Below are 18382 nucleotides of genomic sequence, written 5' to 3'. Positions count from 1 at the left end.
ATATCATAATGATGACAATCTGCGACTAAAATCAAGCTACTTTGTAAACGCCCTTAAATAACTTTGTGCTTCGGGTCGCGCTCGGCTGTTTCCGCCGATCGCCGACCGACTCCTGCTGTCTTTATTTGCAGTCGCTGTTTGCAGCCGTAGCTATCGGCGGCGTAGCACGGTAGTCGCGTCGTAGCCCTCGTAGCGCTGCCTGGCTACGCTCCCCTCTACAACAGTATTGACGTAGAGAGATTTTTCTCAATTTCCTTCAGACATTGCCACTGTATTTGGACGTTTTATTAGAAAAATTCCGTAATAGTATTATTAGCGTTGGTGTTAAATTAATTGTTAGTTATTAAGTGCTTGAAACTACTTCGCAACAGGTAAGTCATTTTGAAACTATATTCCGTTTTTTATTGTTTCACAAAACCGCAAATTACGTTATACCCGGTGATGGTTCATTTGGTTTCGAGGTGTAATATGCCATAATTTACTGGAACTAATACTGTGCGCAACACAGTCCTTCCGTTCATATTATGAGCCCCGAGCTAATATTATGGTAATGAAATCTCTGAGTATGGTGCGTAAAATTTACATAAACAAAAATGGGGTAAATATCCTGCCAACGCAACGGTGTTTCGTGTGTAAGCAAGTAATATTTCATCCCGCGATACGAGCTTAACGCCGGCAACAATAACCGTACAAAAACTCTCGCAATTGTTCTAGTTCCAAACTTCCACTTGGTGCCAGAAACAATACGTTTTGTGGCCGAGAAAAACGGCTTGAATAATTATGAAAAAAAAATCACTACGTGTACTTTACGGGCCTTGCTTTTTCAATGGCAGCTTTATCTCGCCGTCAACGCCTTTTGCGTAAGGTTTTATTAGACAATTTATTTTGATAACCATCGCTTGACGACATCTAGTATCTTCCTCCTTTTGTGCTTGATTTTTTATTTGTACCTTAAGTGTGTTTACTGAGCTGTTACGTCGTGTTCAGTAAATACTGAAATGCGCACAATAAGCTCACATTAGGTTCCTTTTACGGATATACAAGTGTCTATTTGGCGCTTACCCTCGCTTACACCCGGGGGTCGTATTCTATACCGTCACGAGCGCTCGAGTTAATTAATTAGGCCCTTTGATACCAACATAGGCACCGCTCGGTTCCTCGTGAGATCTTTACACGAGAATGCTTCGCTTTTTGTTTAGCTACGTTGTTTTCTGCACTTAGTTTGTTTGTACAGGCTTAATGAGTTATTTTTCCTCTCACGTACTTTCGTTTTTCGTGTGAGTGTAGTGTTTCGTGTCACTGTTTACGTTTTCGTATTTAGTTTTATATAGCGTTCTTTTGATGAGCATTGTAAAGGTTCGGTATTTCAAATACAAAACTTTTTTTGTTCTAATAACACAAAAGATTAACATTGTTTTTCTTGAGGCGAAAGATTGTAAACTTCAAAACTGGCTTCCATCAAACATTAATCAAAAAATTTCAATATCAAAATTTTTCCTTCTTACTTTTAAAGCGGGCTTTTCCTTAATATTTTTTCTTCGATGCTTTTATGTTGGCATTGTTCCATTTCAGTGAAATTAAAAAAGGGAATTCATCATCTGCACCGAGCGTTCAAATAAGGCCGAGGGCAGATGTTCATTTTCTGTCGAAATTATACTTGATTCGCGAAGTTTATTATACGAAGGTTAAGTTATAGCTATATATTTTGTTTGAGTAAACCCTTATTTCCGTCTCGTGGTTAATTGGATCAATGTTCTAACAATGGGAGTTTTGGTTGGGTTGGTGAATATTTAGATAGCTGTTTCTGGAATATTGTGGGATAATCACTTCTACTTCTGGTACCAGCAGAATATTAATCTCTACTATTCGTCGCTTGTCGACTTACTTCCGTAGATAGCCACAAATTATAGCTGCGTCAATTAACAAATTACCATGATTACATGTCTTTAGGAACACACCAAAGGTCTGTATTGTTGATCTTTGCTAATATCTAGCATTGTGCCTTGAGAATACACCTCTAACTATCAGTCCGTAGTACATGAGGTAGACAGATTGAGCATGTGTGTGTGTGTGCGTGTGTGTGTGTCGTTCACTAATCAAAGGTATCGAACGCTGTAATCTATGAGCAATGAACATTGATGTTTGAGTTTCGGCTTTTATGGTTATTATATACATACCAATATTATGTGTAACTGTTTATTAGGCACCACATCGTGACAAATGATGCATGATGTTTAACTACAGTCGAAATATTTGATTTATGAATAAGCTATACATATCTACTATTATAATGAACTACTATTGTTACCACAAAAGATTAAATTTTATGTGTTTTATTTGGTTATATTCTGGGGATAAAAGCAATAAACAAACTTCGTAGAATTCATTTCTTAGAAATCCTGGAGTAATATTAACTGAAATTTATGGTTGTATATTTTATGAAACACGTTAACAGAATTTAACGTTTTTTAAAGGGTTTAAGAGAAGATTTTTATGTTACAGTAGCTATAATATTAATTTAAAATATTCTTTTTTTTTGTGGGCGCAGATTGTCCGTTCAGATAAATATCTCATCAACAGCCTTTCCTTTTAAAATAAGTTTCAAAATGTAACCGACCCAACCAATTTAATTAATAATTTGAAAAGTTCGTCGCAGGTCGTAGCACTTTGTAAATATTGTCTCCCGCTATCGTCTGAAAAAGTAATTAAAGCCCAACAATATTTTTCATAATAGGTAAAGGGTTAATTTAAAAGTTATTTCTTTTAACGTGTTTTTAAAATGCAAATAATCGTCTGGTAATCTTTGTAGGAGTTTACACCTTTTGGTTAAGTTTTGAATATTCTTTTTATTACTTTCTACTAAAAAAAAATTGTTAACTTACAATATTATTATTTTGGAATGACTCTTCGTCCGTGGTTTCATCCTCATGGGGGATCTACTTAACCTCTTCTTCTTCTTCTTAGCGTTTATCCCGTCTTGTGACGGGGTCCGCTTTCCGTATCTTCTTCTTCCACTTCGCTCTATCCTGGACATCTTCCTCTTTGAGTTCGCAGGTTTAACAGGTTAACAGGGGGAACTACTTAACTTACCCGAATAAAAAGTTACCCACAATTTTATATGGATTTGTAAGTGTTTTATGTGTGCCATTTCAATCGTCAAAAAAACGAGGATTTAATTTATATAAGTACCTAAGTTTTAAATTACTTTCTACATACATCTTTACAAAAATCCCATATATATCGTACCATCAGTGGTTTTGGAATCATTCTATCGCGTTACTTAGTAATAGCTCAGTGAGACAGAAAAGTCGATACACGCAGTAATAATTTATTGGCATCGGAGATAGAACGCCTATTCGTTTCTTTTCATACATTCTCAGTTTATATAGTGTAAATATTTTCTGCAAGTGAAATACGACAGCCATACTCTGAGGAAAATAAAAACAAAGAATGTATTGTTTTGGGTATCAGCACCGGTTTTTCATTACTTAGAAGATTTAATGGTAACAAGGAAAAGTTGTCATAAACCAATTTAATATCTGATTCATAAATGATTTGGTACAATTAACATGACACTGATCCTATTAGTTTTGTTATATCAGGTGCCGATTTTCAATCATCAGTTAACGTCAATTTGAGGAATAAGTATGCCGGTTAGACAAAATAAACCTGAAAAAATGACAAACATAATTCTTCAGAGTTAACTGGTGATTAAATAATAGACCCTAACTATGATAGATATTATCTATTGGACATTGGTGACAATGTATGTAAAGGTGCAAATACAATGTGCACCTAAACATATTTGTTTCAAAAATATAATACATATACGGGACTTTCACTTGATTAGGAAAAGGTGCTTTGTGAGAACTCCCTGGTTAACCTTTTTTCCTAATAGGATTGTCACGGCCAGATAAGCAACATTGAATTATTGTATTCAGGCTAGAAACCCACCCCGAGATAATTTCATTATCCGAAGAGAATCAGAAAAAAATATAAATGTGGTAACATATTTACCACATTCATTCGTTTATATTAATTAAGATTTTACTTTACTAACATGTACTTAATTAATTTTCACACACAAGTATGAGAATTACATAGTAACATACTTAAAACAACTTAAATGTTTCTAATTAGCAGATCACATTTGTTTCATAGAAATTCAATTCATAAACGGTTTTGTTAAACCTCTTGGTAATGGAAAACTAACAAATAGGCCTCTTTATACTTACATAAAAACTTCTGTAACTACTAAATTATTATTGCAGATTATGGCCTCCTAATACAGGTATTACTTTCCTAATACAGGCATTAGTTGTTCACAAGAAGGCCCACATCACCACTAATCTTTACTCATATTATAAATGCGAAAGTAAATTTGCCTGTCTCTCTGTCTGTCGCGCTCTAAAGCCAACAATTTAAATAAAAGTCACAGATACTAATTAAGGCTCCAAGAAAGGACATGGGGTTCCTTTTATCTGGATGCGGGAAGTAATTCCCCGAGACGCAGGTGGAACCACAGGGCTATATAAATAAAAGTAATAGGTAGTGCAACATTCTCAGAACAATTACAGATACATTTTTTTTAATACAAAACACCAATACTAACTAGAAACGTTTTCATGCGTAAATCGATATATAATAATAGAATCCGTTGATAGTTCTCACCTCCAAAATGCCAATACCATTAGGTACAAAGAAACACTCGTACCTATTCCTATCGAGGTCGGTTTTAATTGCATCTGGGAATAAGAGGCTTCGTAGAATCCCGTAGATTTTTTGTTATCTCTACCTCTGTTACATATTTCTTTATAAAAAAGACATGTCAGGGGCGTATGACCCATTGCCCTCAGGGAGATTCCCGGGATGTATCGTATTACGAAGTTTAACATGAAATAATGTTTATATTTCTTATGTTATACACATAAGTCTTAAAGGAGTATCATTTACTTATATTGTCAAAAAATAATGGGTAAATAAAACTTTGGGGTTGTTTTCTTGTGTTTGTTCTTTTAATATATTCCTGTGTAAACCAACTTGGGTGCTCACAAAAAGGATAATAAGAGACATATATATCTAATTAATTAAAAAGGATTTTCCTCAAGTTTAACCTAACTTTGTTTGTAGTTTTATTTGTATCACTGACAAAAATTGGTGAATCAAATCTAAGCTTTATCTATTCTCTCATTCATCTATTAAAAGCACTACATAAGTTTTAAATATCACACTACCATAAAACTCAACCAAAATCCACAAATCATCTATAGGCACGACTATCAATAAATCATAAGGCACTTACCACATCACGTAACAAACACTTTAGTCCTGAAGCAAAACAAGGCCATACAAATATTTATCTCGATGCAACAACAAAGCCCTGACCCAGAGGTCAGGGTTTCTGGTCTGCGCTCGACAACGAAGGCCGAGTCCCCACTGCGCCATTCCTATTGGCATCGATTACTATCGCCAGCGAACATCGCAAAGATCCATTTCCGACGATTGACTCTCACAATTCCGCGAGGTGATAGGCAGCTTGTACTTTTTCCATTTTCAGTTCGAATGAAACGTTATGTGTAAGCCTAGTCGCGCTTTGGCTTTGTTCGATCTCTTGGGTACAATTTGAAAAGGAGATGGGAAAAATCTGTGTCGCTTTGTACCTATCTATTTTCCTTTATGTAATCCTCGTAACGTTCAGTCTTTGTAACGTAAGTGTATGTGTATACTTTACACTTTAAAGGGGTCGATTTTATCTTAATAAATAGTCGATAAAACACCGATCTACCTAGTTCATTTCAATGAAAACAGCTAACAATACAACACCAACTATTTAAATTGAGATAAGCAAACGAGTTGGGTCGGCCTTACTTTTGTCACTCAACCACCCCTAAATGACAAATTAATTAAACGAATGACCTTGAGACAATAAAAGCCCGAATACCAACCCTAACTCGTCCGGGAGGTCCATTGTCCCTCATTGCTATCACTTGAGTGATCAACAAAGAGAAAGAACAACAGGTATAGTGATGTCGGAAAGGCAAAGGAAATAAAATTATTACGACAGTTTTTTTTTACGTAAACAAAGCCGATGGGAGTTTTATGTTCGTAATAGAATTACGTTATGTGCCGCTCTAGTTTTTATTGTGTTATCACCTAAGTAGGATTTTATTGCGTTCGTTGTTTTCTTGGGCGTTATTTTTCTGTAATTCCAGTGGGCTTTACGCGAAGGAGAGCTAGGATCAACGGTATTCTTTCAACGTCTTACCTTTTGTAACTTTGTTGTGAAGTAGACGTGTGAAAAGTTTACCTTTTATAGTTTCCAAGAAAATAAATTTAATGTATTTTTAATGCTAGATGCTACTATTCTGTGCTGTAAACTGGTTGCTGAAATAAATTACGTGAACTAAACTGACTCTTATTTAGATCAGATCTTCCAACGTCCGTATCTTAAATTACGTTACAGAAACTTTGCAAAGCTTTGACGTCTTTAAAAGTTTGCAAACTAAATTCATCCAAAATTATGTAGGTATCTTCCAAAATCTGTTGAGAATTTCAAATAAACTACAGAGTTTTGATAAACGAAACAAATTTTCATCACGTCAACACAGTTTGTTACGTCAATTAATGTTTTACATTCGTAAATACGATACCGTTTGTAATTCTAACCGGGGCTAAATAAAATACGTGCCAGCTGCTCGTGACAATGACAGGAGGGTCGAAAGGTAAAGATAAAGATATTAGAAATGTTCAAAGAGGTGTGAAATATTATCTTATGTAAGTAGTTTTTGTGTTGACACTTCTTTTGTAGGTACTTGGAAATAGTTTTTGTTAGATTCTAGAACTACAAAGAGACTCGATATTACTAAGTAAAATAGTTATAACAATAACTTATTTTCGTTTCAATTTTTGTTTTCTCAATAAGTTTTATGACTTGATCGATAACATCATCATCATCCCGTTACATAACCTACTTACGGCCATTTATATTGCTTAACGTGATATAAAATCAGTCATATTCTCGACAATATCTTACCTATCAAATCAACATTTAATAACAAGGATAATCAACAAACAATAAAGCCTTTTTAATAAAATAATGAACCTTAACACAAATGTCTTTGACAAATAAATATAGTCCCTAAATTGTCTGTCCGACGTTAAGCCTTCTTTTGTCATACAATAGTCCTAACACTTATAAAGGCGAGCACTCATTGTTCTTTTCTTCATAATTACATAGCGAAGCTGCGAATAAACCCCTTAGTGTGACTTACACGTGCTAAAATTCCCAGACTTTGTACAAAGTACTTTCAACATTTAAAATGTATTTATAGAAGTGGGGTTAATTAACTTATTAGTGGGTTTATATTTGAATAAGGTAATGAGCAAATTTGTCTGTTTCAAGCATATTTGAAGGTGTGGTTTGATAACATATTCTTCTTCGGTTAACAAATTATAAGGTGGTAGGTATGAGGTAATTATCCGGAATAACTTTTAGCCTATTTATTTTATTAGCTCATTTTGTAATTTTGAATAAATGATGTTTACAAACATGCCTGTTGTCTTAACAAAGCTTTTGTTAAAAAACAACATGTTGCTTTAACGAAGTCAATTTTCCCTAACAAGACGAAAGACAATTACTCACCACTCCAATTTCAACTGACTGCTAAAAACCTCATTATACCAAAGCTACCGAGTGTTACCCAGTGTTACTCAGTGTTACCCAATGCTACCCAGTGTCTCATAAACAACATCAATTTGCTGAACCCGTCTAATTGTGAGTGTACCTCAGTAACGTAACACCTGGAATGCGAAGCCTTAAATCCGACGAGCTTACGACCTCACCGCACCTGATACCACGAGTTTATTCTCAGAAAATATCTTTGTCATACGAAATTAGCCTTTATTCCGTCGTAATAAAGTCTGCTACATCTCTCGATGGAAGACTGAAGAAGTGTAAAATTATGTGGGCGTAAAAATGATATGAGTGCATTTGCCCGTAACGTAATGATATATTATTTGATAAATGGCCTGAAAACCCCGTCAAAGAAAATTCTATCCCTTTTTTATAAAATCTAACTTCATAAATGCTTTAGTAGCATTTATGAAGTTAGATTTTATAAAAGTAGTTTTATAACTCTAACTGTTAAATAATTCTTAGCTTACTGCTAAGAATTATTTAACAGTTAGAGTTATAAAACTACTTTTCTGAACGCGCTTTTCATTCGTATAATCATAGGCCACAAAAGTGGAATGTACTTGTACAGTTTTTTGATGAGAATATGCGATGACATAGGCCCAGAAAGTAATCAGTTTGTTTACTTATCGTAAGTAATTTCCTCAGGAATCCACATACAGAGAAACACACCACATACAGAAAAATACATGGAGATCTAAAAGTCTTCAGTGCAAACTTCCCACATTGACAAACACGTTATCCGTTCTTACATCTTGCAGTGATGCAGAATTATCATAGATTACAAGACACCGCTCGTACCGTCAGCTATGTTTAATTTATTCCTATTACCAGCCAGCCTTATCTCTTGCATAACAACTAACCCAAGATCGTATATCAACTGGTTGTATCCTTCTTGTAAATGTCGAGGAATATTCTGGATAATTCAAGAATAATTTGCATTGGACTGGAATCGGTCTATATTGCGGAGAATCGTCTTCAAGCCCAAGTTTGAGATAGGAAACTCCGGCTGAGGTTGTCGCTGACGTCTTCACTGGGCAGTATTAAGAAGTTGTTCTATAAACAGAGACAGTTTCCATTATGTTTATAGGTATTAGGGCTGGTTTGCAGAATTTGACACAAGAGTCCAAAATGAGCATTAAGTTTCAGCATTCGCGTAGGTACTATTTAATAAATTGATCTGAATTATGTGTTCGCAATATTTAACATTCAAAGCTCTTACTTTCAATATCATGTCAAATATTGCTCCTATACCCAGACCCAGTTCAAAGAAATGAGAAACATTCCCAGATTTCTATTTTGTTCGAACACCCTATTAATTTAATGCAACTGCCTTACACAATAACTTAAGACGCATATACACTATAACGCTACTTACATCACAAGCACTATTAATACAGTCTAAATTAGTGTAACAGATAGTGGCAACAATTATGTTTTGCGGGGTTTAGTGGCGAAGAGCTCGAACTAACTTCTTGAGCTTGCTTAACAGTTTGATTAAGGGCCTGACGGTTCCCAAGGGGAAAGCTTCCTTATAAACTTGAACCACGGCAGATCGTCTTGAGTACCTACTTGTATCGTGCTTGGTGTAAACGAAATTTGTCTTTTATGATTGTGTATAATTATTGATTGATGGCTGGTAGCTCATATGTTGTGTGGCGACTGGTGTTCAAATGTCACTTGGTTTTGAATGGTGTCTTTTACGAATCTTCGGTTAGACTGTTTCAATTGTACGAGTCCACCACATGTCGCATAGATTACAGAGTGTAAATATTTTTTTATTTTCTTGAAAATGTGGTCTATGCTGGACACCGTGTCCTTCGAAAATATAATGTGCAAAACAATATTCAATTAAAAATTAATATCATTTATAATTTATGAGGGAGTCAGTCTTAGATGCACTTTAGATCATGGTTGCATTTCCTATAGACATTGCCTTATATGAGGACAAAACTGAATCTACATATGTGTACCAACATATGAGTATGTAGGAAATAACTTTCTCCTCACCAAAAAATATCGCCACCCAAACAAAAACTGCCGTTACGGTACTTAGTCACTTAGCAACTTAGTTCCCCCTGAAAAAGTTGTGTAATGCAGTGGTCATTTATCTCGAACGCCAACCGCATATGCTGCGTTTGACTGTACCATCGTATATTGTATTTTGTTCCATATCTGTCGCGTACCGCTATGATAATCGGATTTATGCAAGTTGGCTCCGACTGTACCTATTGGATTTCGTTTTGGATAGTCGTGTTTTGTTTTTTGACAGTCTGGAGCTAGGTTTTAACATAATGTTTGAGGAGATAAGGATTAGTGAGGATCATACTTATTGTAAGAGGCACTTATAGGTGACTCCTTATCAGGTAACTTGTCGGCACTGAGAAAGGTGATAAAAATATTTTCCTCTAGTTCAGATCTTTTAAGGTTCCAAACGAACCTACTTGTTAAAAATTACGTAGTCTGTATTTAGTTATTTCTTATCAATTTAATTAACATCATAAAATACAAAATTTTAGGCTAATCAAATACAGTAAGTATTTGGGTTAAGTACAATTATCATACACTAGGGTTTGACATAGACTATTGATCATAATTTAGAAGGTACTTCAGGTCACCGAAACCAATGAACGTAGGTATACTAGGTAGTGTTTATGTACCTAAGTACTGATGTAGGCATGAACTGTCCATTTAATGTATTCTACAGTTGTATTCCAAGAACAAGGCCATAATATATTCATATGCCTAGATACCATTGTTTGAATTTCAATACTCAATATCTGTGAATGTTACTAAAGAGAAACAGATCGAATCATAGTAAAAACGCTGGCATGAGAAGGTTATAAGTTCAAAGGTCTATATCGATCTAAACCATCCTCTAATACAGCTTACTTATAAAACCACATCGTTCATAATTTTCTCCAGTACAAAGAAAGAACTTATTTACTAATCTATCTATTTCAAAACTTCGCAGACGGTTTTGTACAAGTTTCGGTTTAGCTAGTGCTGCTATTCTCAGAACTAGGTCGGAGGATGCAAAACAAGTGATCAACATTCTACGAGGCTATCTTGTTTATGCAAACTAAATTTTCACCTTTTCTTGTTCCTAATCCCACGGAAAACTATCAAAAGGAACTGGAATATTAACCGTCGCTCCGGTAAATTAGATTTACCTTTTTCAGTAAACGGTTTATCTCGATAAACATGTTTAGGCCGTCCTAAATTGCTGTTTGTATCCGAAATAAAATCATATTTTTATCTTCTTTGTTTTATCTTCGCTTTATTTACAAGATTGCTCTCTATTCTTCGTTTTATACAAGGAGGTATGATGCCTGTTCAAAATTGCTACTTTAGTCGTTACTTGAGAAAAGCGGCTTACTCGGGTTCCCGTAGGAAATGGGTTAACAGACTAAATTAATTTATGAAGTACCTACCAAATGTTTCAATCTCAAATGTTGTTGCTTTAGTAAGTAGTTTGTGTGCTCATTACATAAGTTTTAATTGCTACATTAGGAATGTACGTGCTGTGTAACAGGATGAAGGTAACTAGTTCTCAAGAGGTGTTTTCTTATTTACTTCTTGAGCGGGAACTACCAAAATACGTGGAAATAAATCTGCCTATTAACGAAAATTTACTTGAAACTAAAACATCCTTTAAACATACGTGTAATATGAAAGACAATCTAAAACAGTCAATGTTTTTCATAAATAGTATAAATTAATTTTCTTTGTAGTATTATTTAAACTAAAGAAAAGGTGAAGGTTGTGACGTATAACAAAGTTCAGGAGTTGGCGCTAGATAGGTGTAAATGGAAGGAGCTGCACCGACAAGAGCTGGGCTCTTAAATTAATGATGATTATTTAAACTAAAGAATTTGACAAGTTGCTAACATGAATATTTTCAAGACTGCCAGTAAAACCAACGATATATTACGTTAACAATTAGTAACTTTAAAAATGTCAACCCTGCACGTTTCACTCGTGCACTATCATCAATTATTTTAATCACGCCTGTCAGAGCTAAGGGTTGTCTTCTGAATTACGAATATCCACAGCCTTGCTAATGATAGAGCATGACACTGAAGTGACAACTACAGACGTATGCATTAGGGGGTTAATGCCAACAGAGAATTTTCAATAAAGGATTTACCGATCAAGCGTATGTGTAGTGGGAAATGCAAAGCATAAATATTTATGAGAATAATCAGTCGTATAAATATGGCAGTAGGTGTGAAAATAGAACACAGTCTTATTATAATCATAAGTAAGTAAGAAAGTGGTTGTGGCCAAGTGGGTAAAGCACAAACCTTTCATATGTATGTGGGTTCCATTCTAAGTTTGTATGTACTTCCTAAGTAGGTACGTGTTTCTTAGACAACAATGGCTGATTAAAAGCCGAAGGAAAACATCTCGAGGAAACCTGGACAAGAAAGTCTGAAATCATCTACCTGCATTGAGCAAGCGTAGTGATTAACGCTCAATCTTTAAAGCAGGATCCTCCACACTCTCTCATACAAAGATGTAAGAGGCGGCCTGTGCCCAGCAGCAGGACGACAAAAAGGTTACATAAATTTACCCCAAAAAAAGCGTATCTTGAGAAAATATATTAAGATAATAAGATAACTTTCAAGGACGCCGGACTCGTCTCTTGTAGTAAACACTCTAAGGATAACAAAGGCAGGCATCAATCAAAATAACTGTCATTCTGTCACTTCTTAGAAGTAATACCTATCTTATACAGTATACATAACAATATCAATGGCATACATAAAGAAAACACTAGCATTTTTCTTCTTAGAAATAAAATCGATTTCGATACTCCATAATCGATTTCTAACTTATCTAGCCTGTAGTGCTGTGACATAAGCCACAATATATTCTCAATCCAATTTCGATTGTCTTCAGGAAGGTCTCGGAACGCCAGATATTTCCCTACTCGATAAATTCAAGTCGGCACTATCAACTGGATTGTCTACTTGGAATTATCAGATCGGTTGCAGCTTAACAGGAGCAATTATTGCATCGGTGGTTCCCTTGATTCATGTCTCGAAGTAGAATTCAAATAGGTTACTAAATAAAGTTTCCTTTCACCTAGTTATGCAATGAAATGTATTATCATGAATTTTCCGCCTTAGTGATTTCAGATGATAGGTCCAGAAAAACAAAATATCTAGTGACAGGGAAAGCTATTTATGAAACCAATCCAGACTTCGAAAGGGAAAAAACCCTTTACTGCTCCAATCAGTTGAAGATCGATAGCACAAAAACAAAAGCCATTTGTTATCTGTTTGAAAAAAGCATGTCCGACCTAAAGCGGTTCATTAAAACAAACCTAATCCTATTGCGGAAATTGTGATAACGGTCTGGTGGCCTGTTGGGCGGAGCCGTGCGGTATCGGACGAAGTCGACCGAAGTCGGGTGGTGTCGGCCGAAGTCGGGCGGTGTCGCAGCGGTCGGCATGCGGTTGTTCTCTCCCGGTTAAAACTCACTTGCTCTTGACTTAACACAACCATGATGGTCTAGATGTGGTGCACAGTGTTTCATTTGCTGTTACATATGAAAATGTAATAGAGGGTTGAGCAATGAATATGTAGCGAACTAAGAGTTTTTAATTAGCTGCCTTAGTCAGAGTACATAGCTATTTATACGCTTACATGTAGGTAGGTACCAGGTATATGTCTACCTATATTTTTTTTTTTTGGATATAAACATTTTCAGCCTTACTTTTATACGTGAATTATATATAAGTAATACTTAAGGGCTGTTTAATAAATTCTTACTTATAAACGTTGTTTAAGCATGTCTTAACTAACATTTAATCACTACTTAAGATTTTAAGTAGTGATTAGTTAAAATGTTGCTTAGTAGGTGATTAGAGATTTTATAAGTAAGGGGGTTTATTTATTTATATATTTATATAACTCTTTGAAATAAATCTACTGTTGATTAAGATTAGATATTTGGTTCGTCAAAATTGAATGATAGCATCACAATAATAATTTTAGCTTTTCAGGGTACCTAGTATTGAGTAATGTTATTCTGTTTTTCTGTACTAGATGAAAGATACAATTGGACCAGATTTTACAACTTAGCACATGACGTAATTTAACGCAATTAATTTTAAATAATATATAATGAGCTTAATTACTCATTTCATTTACTTAACTGCTCCATGTTGTTAAACAGTAAAATAATACTCAGTAAATAATCTACGCAATTACTGCTTTTACTGGATAAATACTCAACAGTACATATTTTGGTTTATGATAAATATATTATGTGTGCAACGCAATGAATAAAATTACACCATTTTAATAACCTTATGATAGGTTTTATTAATAATGGAAAATATCCATGTGCGGTGTACCGAGATAACTGGCTATCACACAGACAGTTCCATTATATTTGCCGCTTGGCAATTTATCTCCCAGCGCTTTTTGTTGGCCATGCTTGTAAACTATGAATAGCGGAATCAATTCCACAGCCGGCACTCGAAACCAAATGAAAACCAATACATGTACATCAGTTTATACGAAAAAGCAATCATGTTGAGTTTCTAATTGTTCACAGGTCAAATGAAAAGGAAAACATGGGTTGGACGAAGATCAAAGTGCTAATTCTGCAGCATATGGTGAAACAGCGGATGAAGTAAATGTTGTTAGCTGTCGCGTGGGCCTAGCCATGTATCGTAAAGTAATATATGCAGCGGTGGCCGCGCTGACACTACAAATAATTGGTGCAGCGCGGCTGATGTGTCCGAGTGAGCCTAACTGCGTTTGCGGTGGCACGCTCGCCGTTGAACTCAATTGCAACATCGATGGTGAGTGCACTTAAATGTTGACGCTTACGAATGCCTTTTAAAGCCGAGTCGCAAGTTTTACTATTGTGATTTCAATTTTTCTTCACACAAACTTCTTTTCCACTTTCCGTTACGTCACCGTAAGCGGATAACGTCATGTTCGGTTTTAAAGTCGCTTTCAAGTGTCTTATATTTCAGCAGTATTTTTATTAACGTGAAATAAAACTTTTCAGGTCGGACAGTAAAAATAAATTTACTGCCGAACATCTACATAAATATTAAATGCGAGAACGCAACGAGTCTTGACTACAGCAAGTTACCAAAATGTGCCAACACAATGAGTTCTTTTAAATCGGTCAGTTTTAAGGATTGTCCACTACCGGCGTCCTCGTTCAAAGATGTATTGACTAACATGGGAGTGTCCAAAACGATGGCGCTCATATTCCAAAATGCAAAGAACCTCTCAGGGTACTTCGACAGAAAACATTTTGCAGGATTACAAGACTTAACAAAGTTACTTCTGTCGATAAATGGGATTACGCATCTCCCAGACAACTTGTTTACGGACATAAACAAGTTAACATGGCTGAACATAAGATCGAACACCATCAACTTATCCGAGGAGTTGTTCAAGCCACTTGAAAAGCTTGAAACTTTAGAAATTAGTCACAATCACATGACCAATATATCTTCGAATTTATTTTCCCATTTATCTTTCTTAAGAAAACTTTCCCTGTGGCAGAGTAACGTCACCTGGTTTTCTAAAGACCTTTTCACAGGCGTCGACGTTCTTGAAGAATTAGATCTGAGTTCTAATGGTCTTAACGAACTTCCAGCTTCGATATTTAAACCCTTAAAGAAATTAAAGAAACTGACATTATTTTCCAACAAATTTTCATCGCTACCCCAGAACTTGTTCAGAAATAACGCTGAGCTTGAAACCGTGGTGATACTTAACAATGACGTCAAACTGAAAGAGCTTCCTAAATACCTTTTTGGGGATTTGCCAAACTTGAAGCAAATATATATTCAGAGGAGTGGGCTAGAGACTACACCATACGACGTGTTTGCCAATTCGCCCCTGATAACGAACATATCATTAGCGTACAATGACATAAAATCCCTACCCGAGGCCATTTTTAACGATCAAATAAACCTCCTCGAGTTGGACTTGAGTTACAATCAATTGAGCGAGCTAAAGCCTAAATTGTTTTCGTCTTTAGTAAGATTGGAGAGGCTTAAATTATGTCATAACTCTTTGGTGGAAATATCTGGGTAAGTAAAATTTTATTCGTGTCTGCTCAATATCCTTTCATTCGATTACGGTATGTGACATAATTTACTTTTTATTACAGGCAAACCTTTTCGTCGCTACTTAGCTTAATATACTTGGAAATGGAACACAATAATTTGAAAACGATTTCGTCGTATTTGTTCAGTAACAATAAACAGCGAATGTCAATATCTCTGGCTTACAATAAACTTGATTTTGAGGACAAAGAGTTGGCGAACAATTCTTGGCTGGTGAAAAGGGCGTCGCCTTTTGCCCACACTTATAATTTGAAGCTATTGAATTTAAGTCACAATGAATTTAAAGTGGCTTTTGAGGATTGGTGGGTGAATGGCCACGAGAATTTAGACATTACTCACAATAATATACAGAACCTTTGGGTGAGTATACATTTCTGAACATTATAATACCTTCATCGATTGATTTTCGTCCTTCGTTAGCATTGTTATAAATGGTGCTTTTTTTACAGACTGATGAAAAAGGATTGAAGGAGTATCATAGCGTAATGAAAAAACCTATGAAGCGTGTATGGATTTCTAAAAACCCAATTAACTGCGCGTGCGAGAACTATTTGTTTATTGATTATATTCAGGATACTATTAAAACTCAGGTGAGTACAGAGGACATTAATATCACAATCGCTGTCATCTTGAACTAGAACATAGAACTAATGTTCATAAAATTATTTCAGATTGTCGACTTGCGTCATGTACGATGCCCATTCTGGGCCAAGGAGGCTTGTTACATGAGATTCACGATCGTAATAACACTCATGACCATCGTCATATCGCTGTACACAATTATTCTAGTCATATTCATAATCTACAGAAAGCAGATTAATTCGATAGTCAAGAAAAAGTTAAGTTCCATTCAACAGCCAGCTCCGCCAAGGTCACATCGCATTACAGTTGACTATAGTGTGGCCGATGAAGAGTTCGTCAACAGAGAAATTATAGCCGTAATGCAGAACTGTGATTCTTTGAAACTCCAATCCTATGACTTGCCAGATTATTCCAAAATGGGATATGTGAGGTCGGCAAACTTTAAACGTTACGTCAGAGATTATTCTGCCAGAATCGTCATTTTCTCTCCGAACTATTTAATAAGACACTATGGACAGATTGACATCAAGAAAATCCATAGCGAGATGTTGAAAGCGGAAAAAACTATTTATGTATTCGCTGACATTGGACCGGAGAATTCAGTGTACGCTTTCCTAGAAGAGCAACGCGATGTTCGAACGACCCTTAAGTGGAACGAGGAAGATTTCTGGGCAAAGCTAATGAACTTACTGAATGACTTCGCTTCATATGAAGAACTGAAACGTAAGAAGAATATTTTCATCGCTCCACCGACATCGCTAGAGCCTTCGAACATAGCTTTGTCGAAAGTACCGGACTGGCCCAACACGTACGATTTGAACACACTGACACACAGTCAAGTTTAGTTACACTCTCTATACTTAATTTAGCGAGGTAAAGACTGACTTCTCCGCTACGATACCATCTGATCTCAATCATAGTTTTCGGATCTTCATTTCTTTTTTATATTGTTACGTTAAGAGGAGGTAGTACTTAATATATGGATACTGCTTGTATAAAATTTTTATAAAACTATTTTATCATGTAAAAATTAGGATAATAACTTATTGTTTGTAAACGGTAACTGTGAATAGTAATCAAAACCCAACGTTATTCTGCGGTGAAACCTTGTGATGCCTACTTCAAAGAAGTGTGTATCATGATTAACAGAGGCAAATGTAATCAATATGTAAGCTAAGTAAGTGTACATAAATTTAATGAAACATTAATATAAACGAAAACATTAAAGTTTCATGGAAACTCCATGTTGTTAAGAGTTGTAAACAGCAGCTTATATTAAAACCTATACTTTAACAACAAGCTGATTATTTCATTGAGTACCTCTCTCTAGGATAATAAATATTTAACACCCTCTCGCGTTTAACGAGCGCTCTGGTGGCTATCATTTGGAAAATAATCTCCTGGAATAATTTGGAAGATAAATAAGTACGACAGTTAATGGATTAATTAACTATCTTCTAAAGCTTACTGTGTTTTATACCATTAATGAGTAATGAATATGCAAACGCTTTTAACCTAAATAAATGTAATAATATAATAATGGCGATGCAGGTAAAGACCAGTCAGACTTCACACGATATCCGCATTGCAGTGGTTCTCACATAATTTTATTAAATTTTTCTGATCCATCTAATTCTTAAACCGTATACTGAAATCAAAATATATTGAATTCTTCCTATATTCATAGACGCAAGCAATATTTTCAAGATAAAAAAAAACAATTTTAAATTCACCGTTTGAGAAGTAATTCGAGTCCAGGAATGGCGTATTCTGAATATAATAAAACAAAATAAAAGCTGGTAAGTAGTTCATTGTTTCCATGCATCAGTAATACCTACATATCAAAATATGGCTTAACTTATTGGTCGCAAAATTAACCTTCCAGTACTAGATACCCAATTAATAAACCCTTCATTACCTTGATACTTTGATTTAATCCTCAACCGGCTTCTTCAACACCTTAAAGCATAATTTACTTGAATACCGTAACATCGGTA

General features: G+C 35.3%; 1 protein-coding gene across 1 annotated transcript; it reads left to right on the top strand.

Moving 5' to 3' along the window:
- Positions 1-219: 219 nt before the first annotated feature.
- Positions 220-17684, top strand: LOC124634728 (protein toll-like). The gene is made up of 6 exons (XM_047170388.1): positions 220-371; positions 14264-14513; positions 14726-15767; positions 15848-16163; positions 16253-16393; positions 16475-17684. Exons 2-6 carry the CDS (start codon positions 14375-14377, stop codon positions 17228-17230), a joined length of 2394 nt encoding a protein of 797 aa, XP_047026344.1. The 5' UTR covers positions 220-371; positions 14264-14374; the 3' UTR covers positions 17231-17684.
- Positions 17685-18382: the final 698 nt, after the last annotated feature.

The sequence above is a fragment of the Helicoverpa zea genome, chromosome 11 (assembly GCF_022581195.2).
Source record: "Helicoverpa zea isolate HzStark_Cry1AcR chromosome 11, ilHelZeax1.1, whole genome shotgun sequence".
NCBI lineage: Eukaryota > Metazoa > Arthropoda > Insecta > Lepidoptera > Noctuidae > Helicoverpa > Helicoverpa zea.
This window is presented reverse-complemented; position numbering and strand designations above follow the sequence as displayed.

Bases quoted from the DNA above. Each gene is read 5' to 3' on its own strand.
- LOC124634728 (XM_047170388.1), top strand. From the start codon at position 14,375: ATGTATCGTAAAGTAATATATGCAGCGGTGGCCGCGCTGACACTACAA. The intron at 15,768-15,847 runs GTAAGTAAAATT...TTTTTATTACAG, and splicing joins TCTTTGGTGGAAATATCTGG to GCAAACCTTTTCGTCGCTAC. The intron at 16,394-16,474 runs GTGAGTACAGAG...AAATTATTTCAG, and splicing joins AGGATACTATTAAAACTCAG to ATTGTCGACTTGCGTCATGT.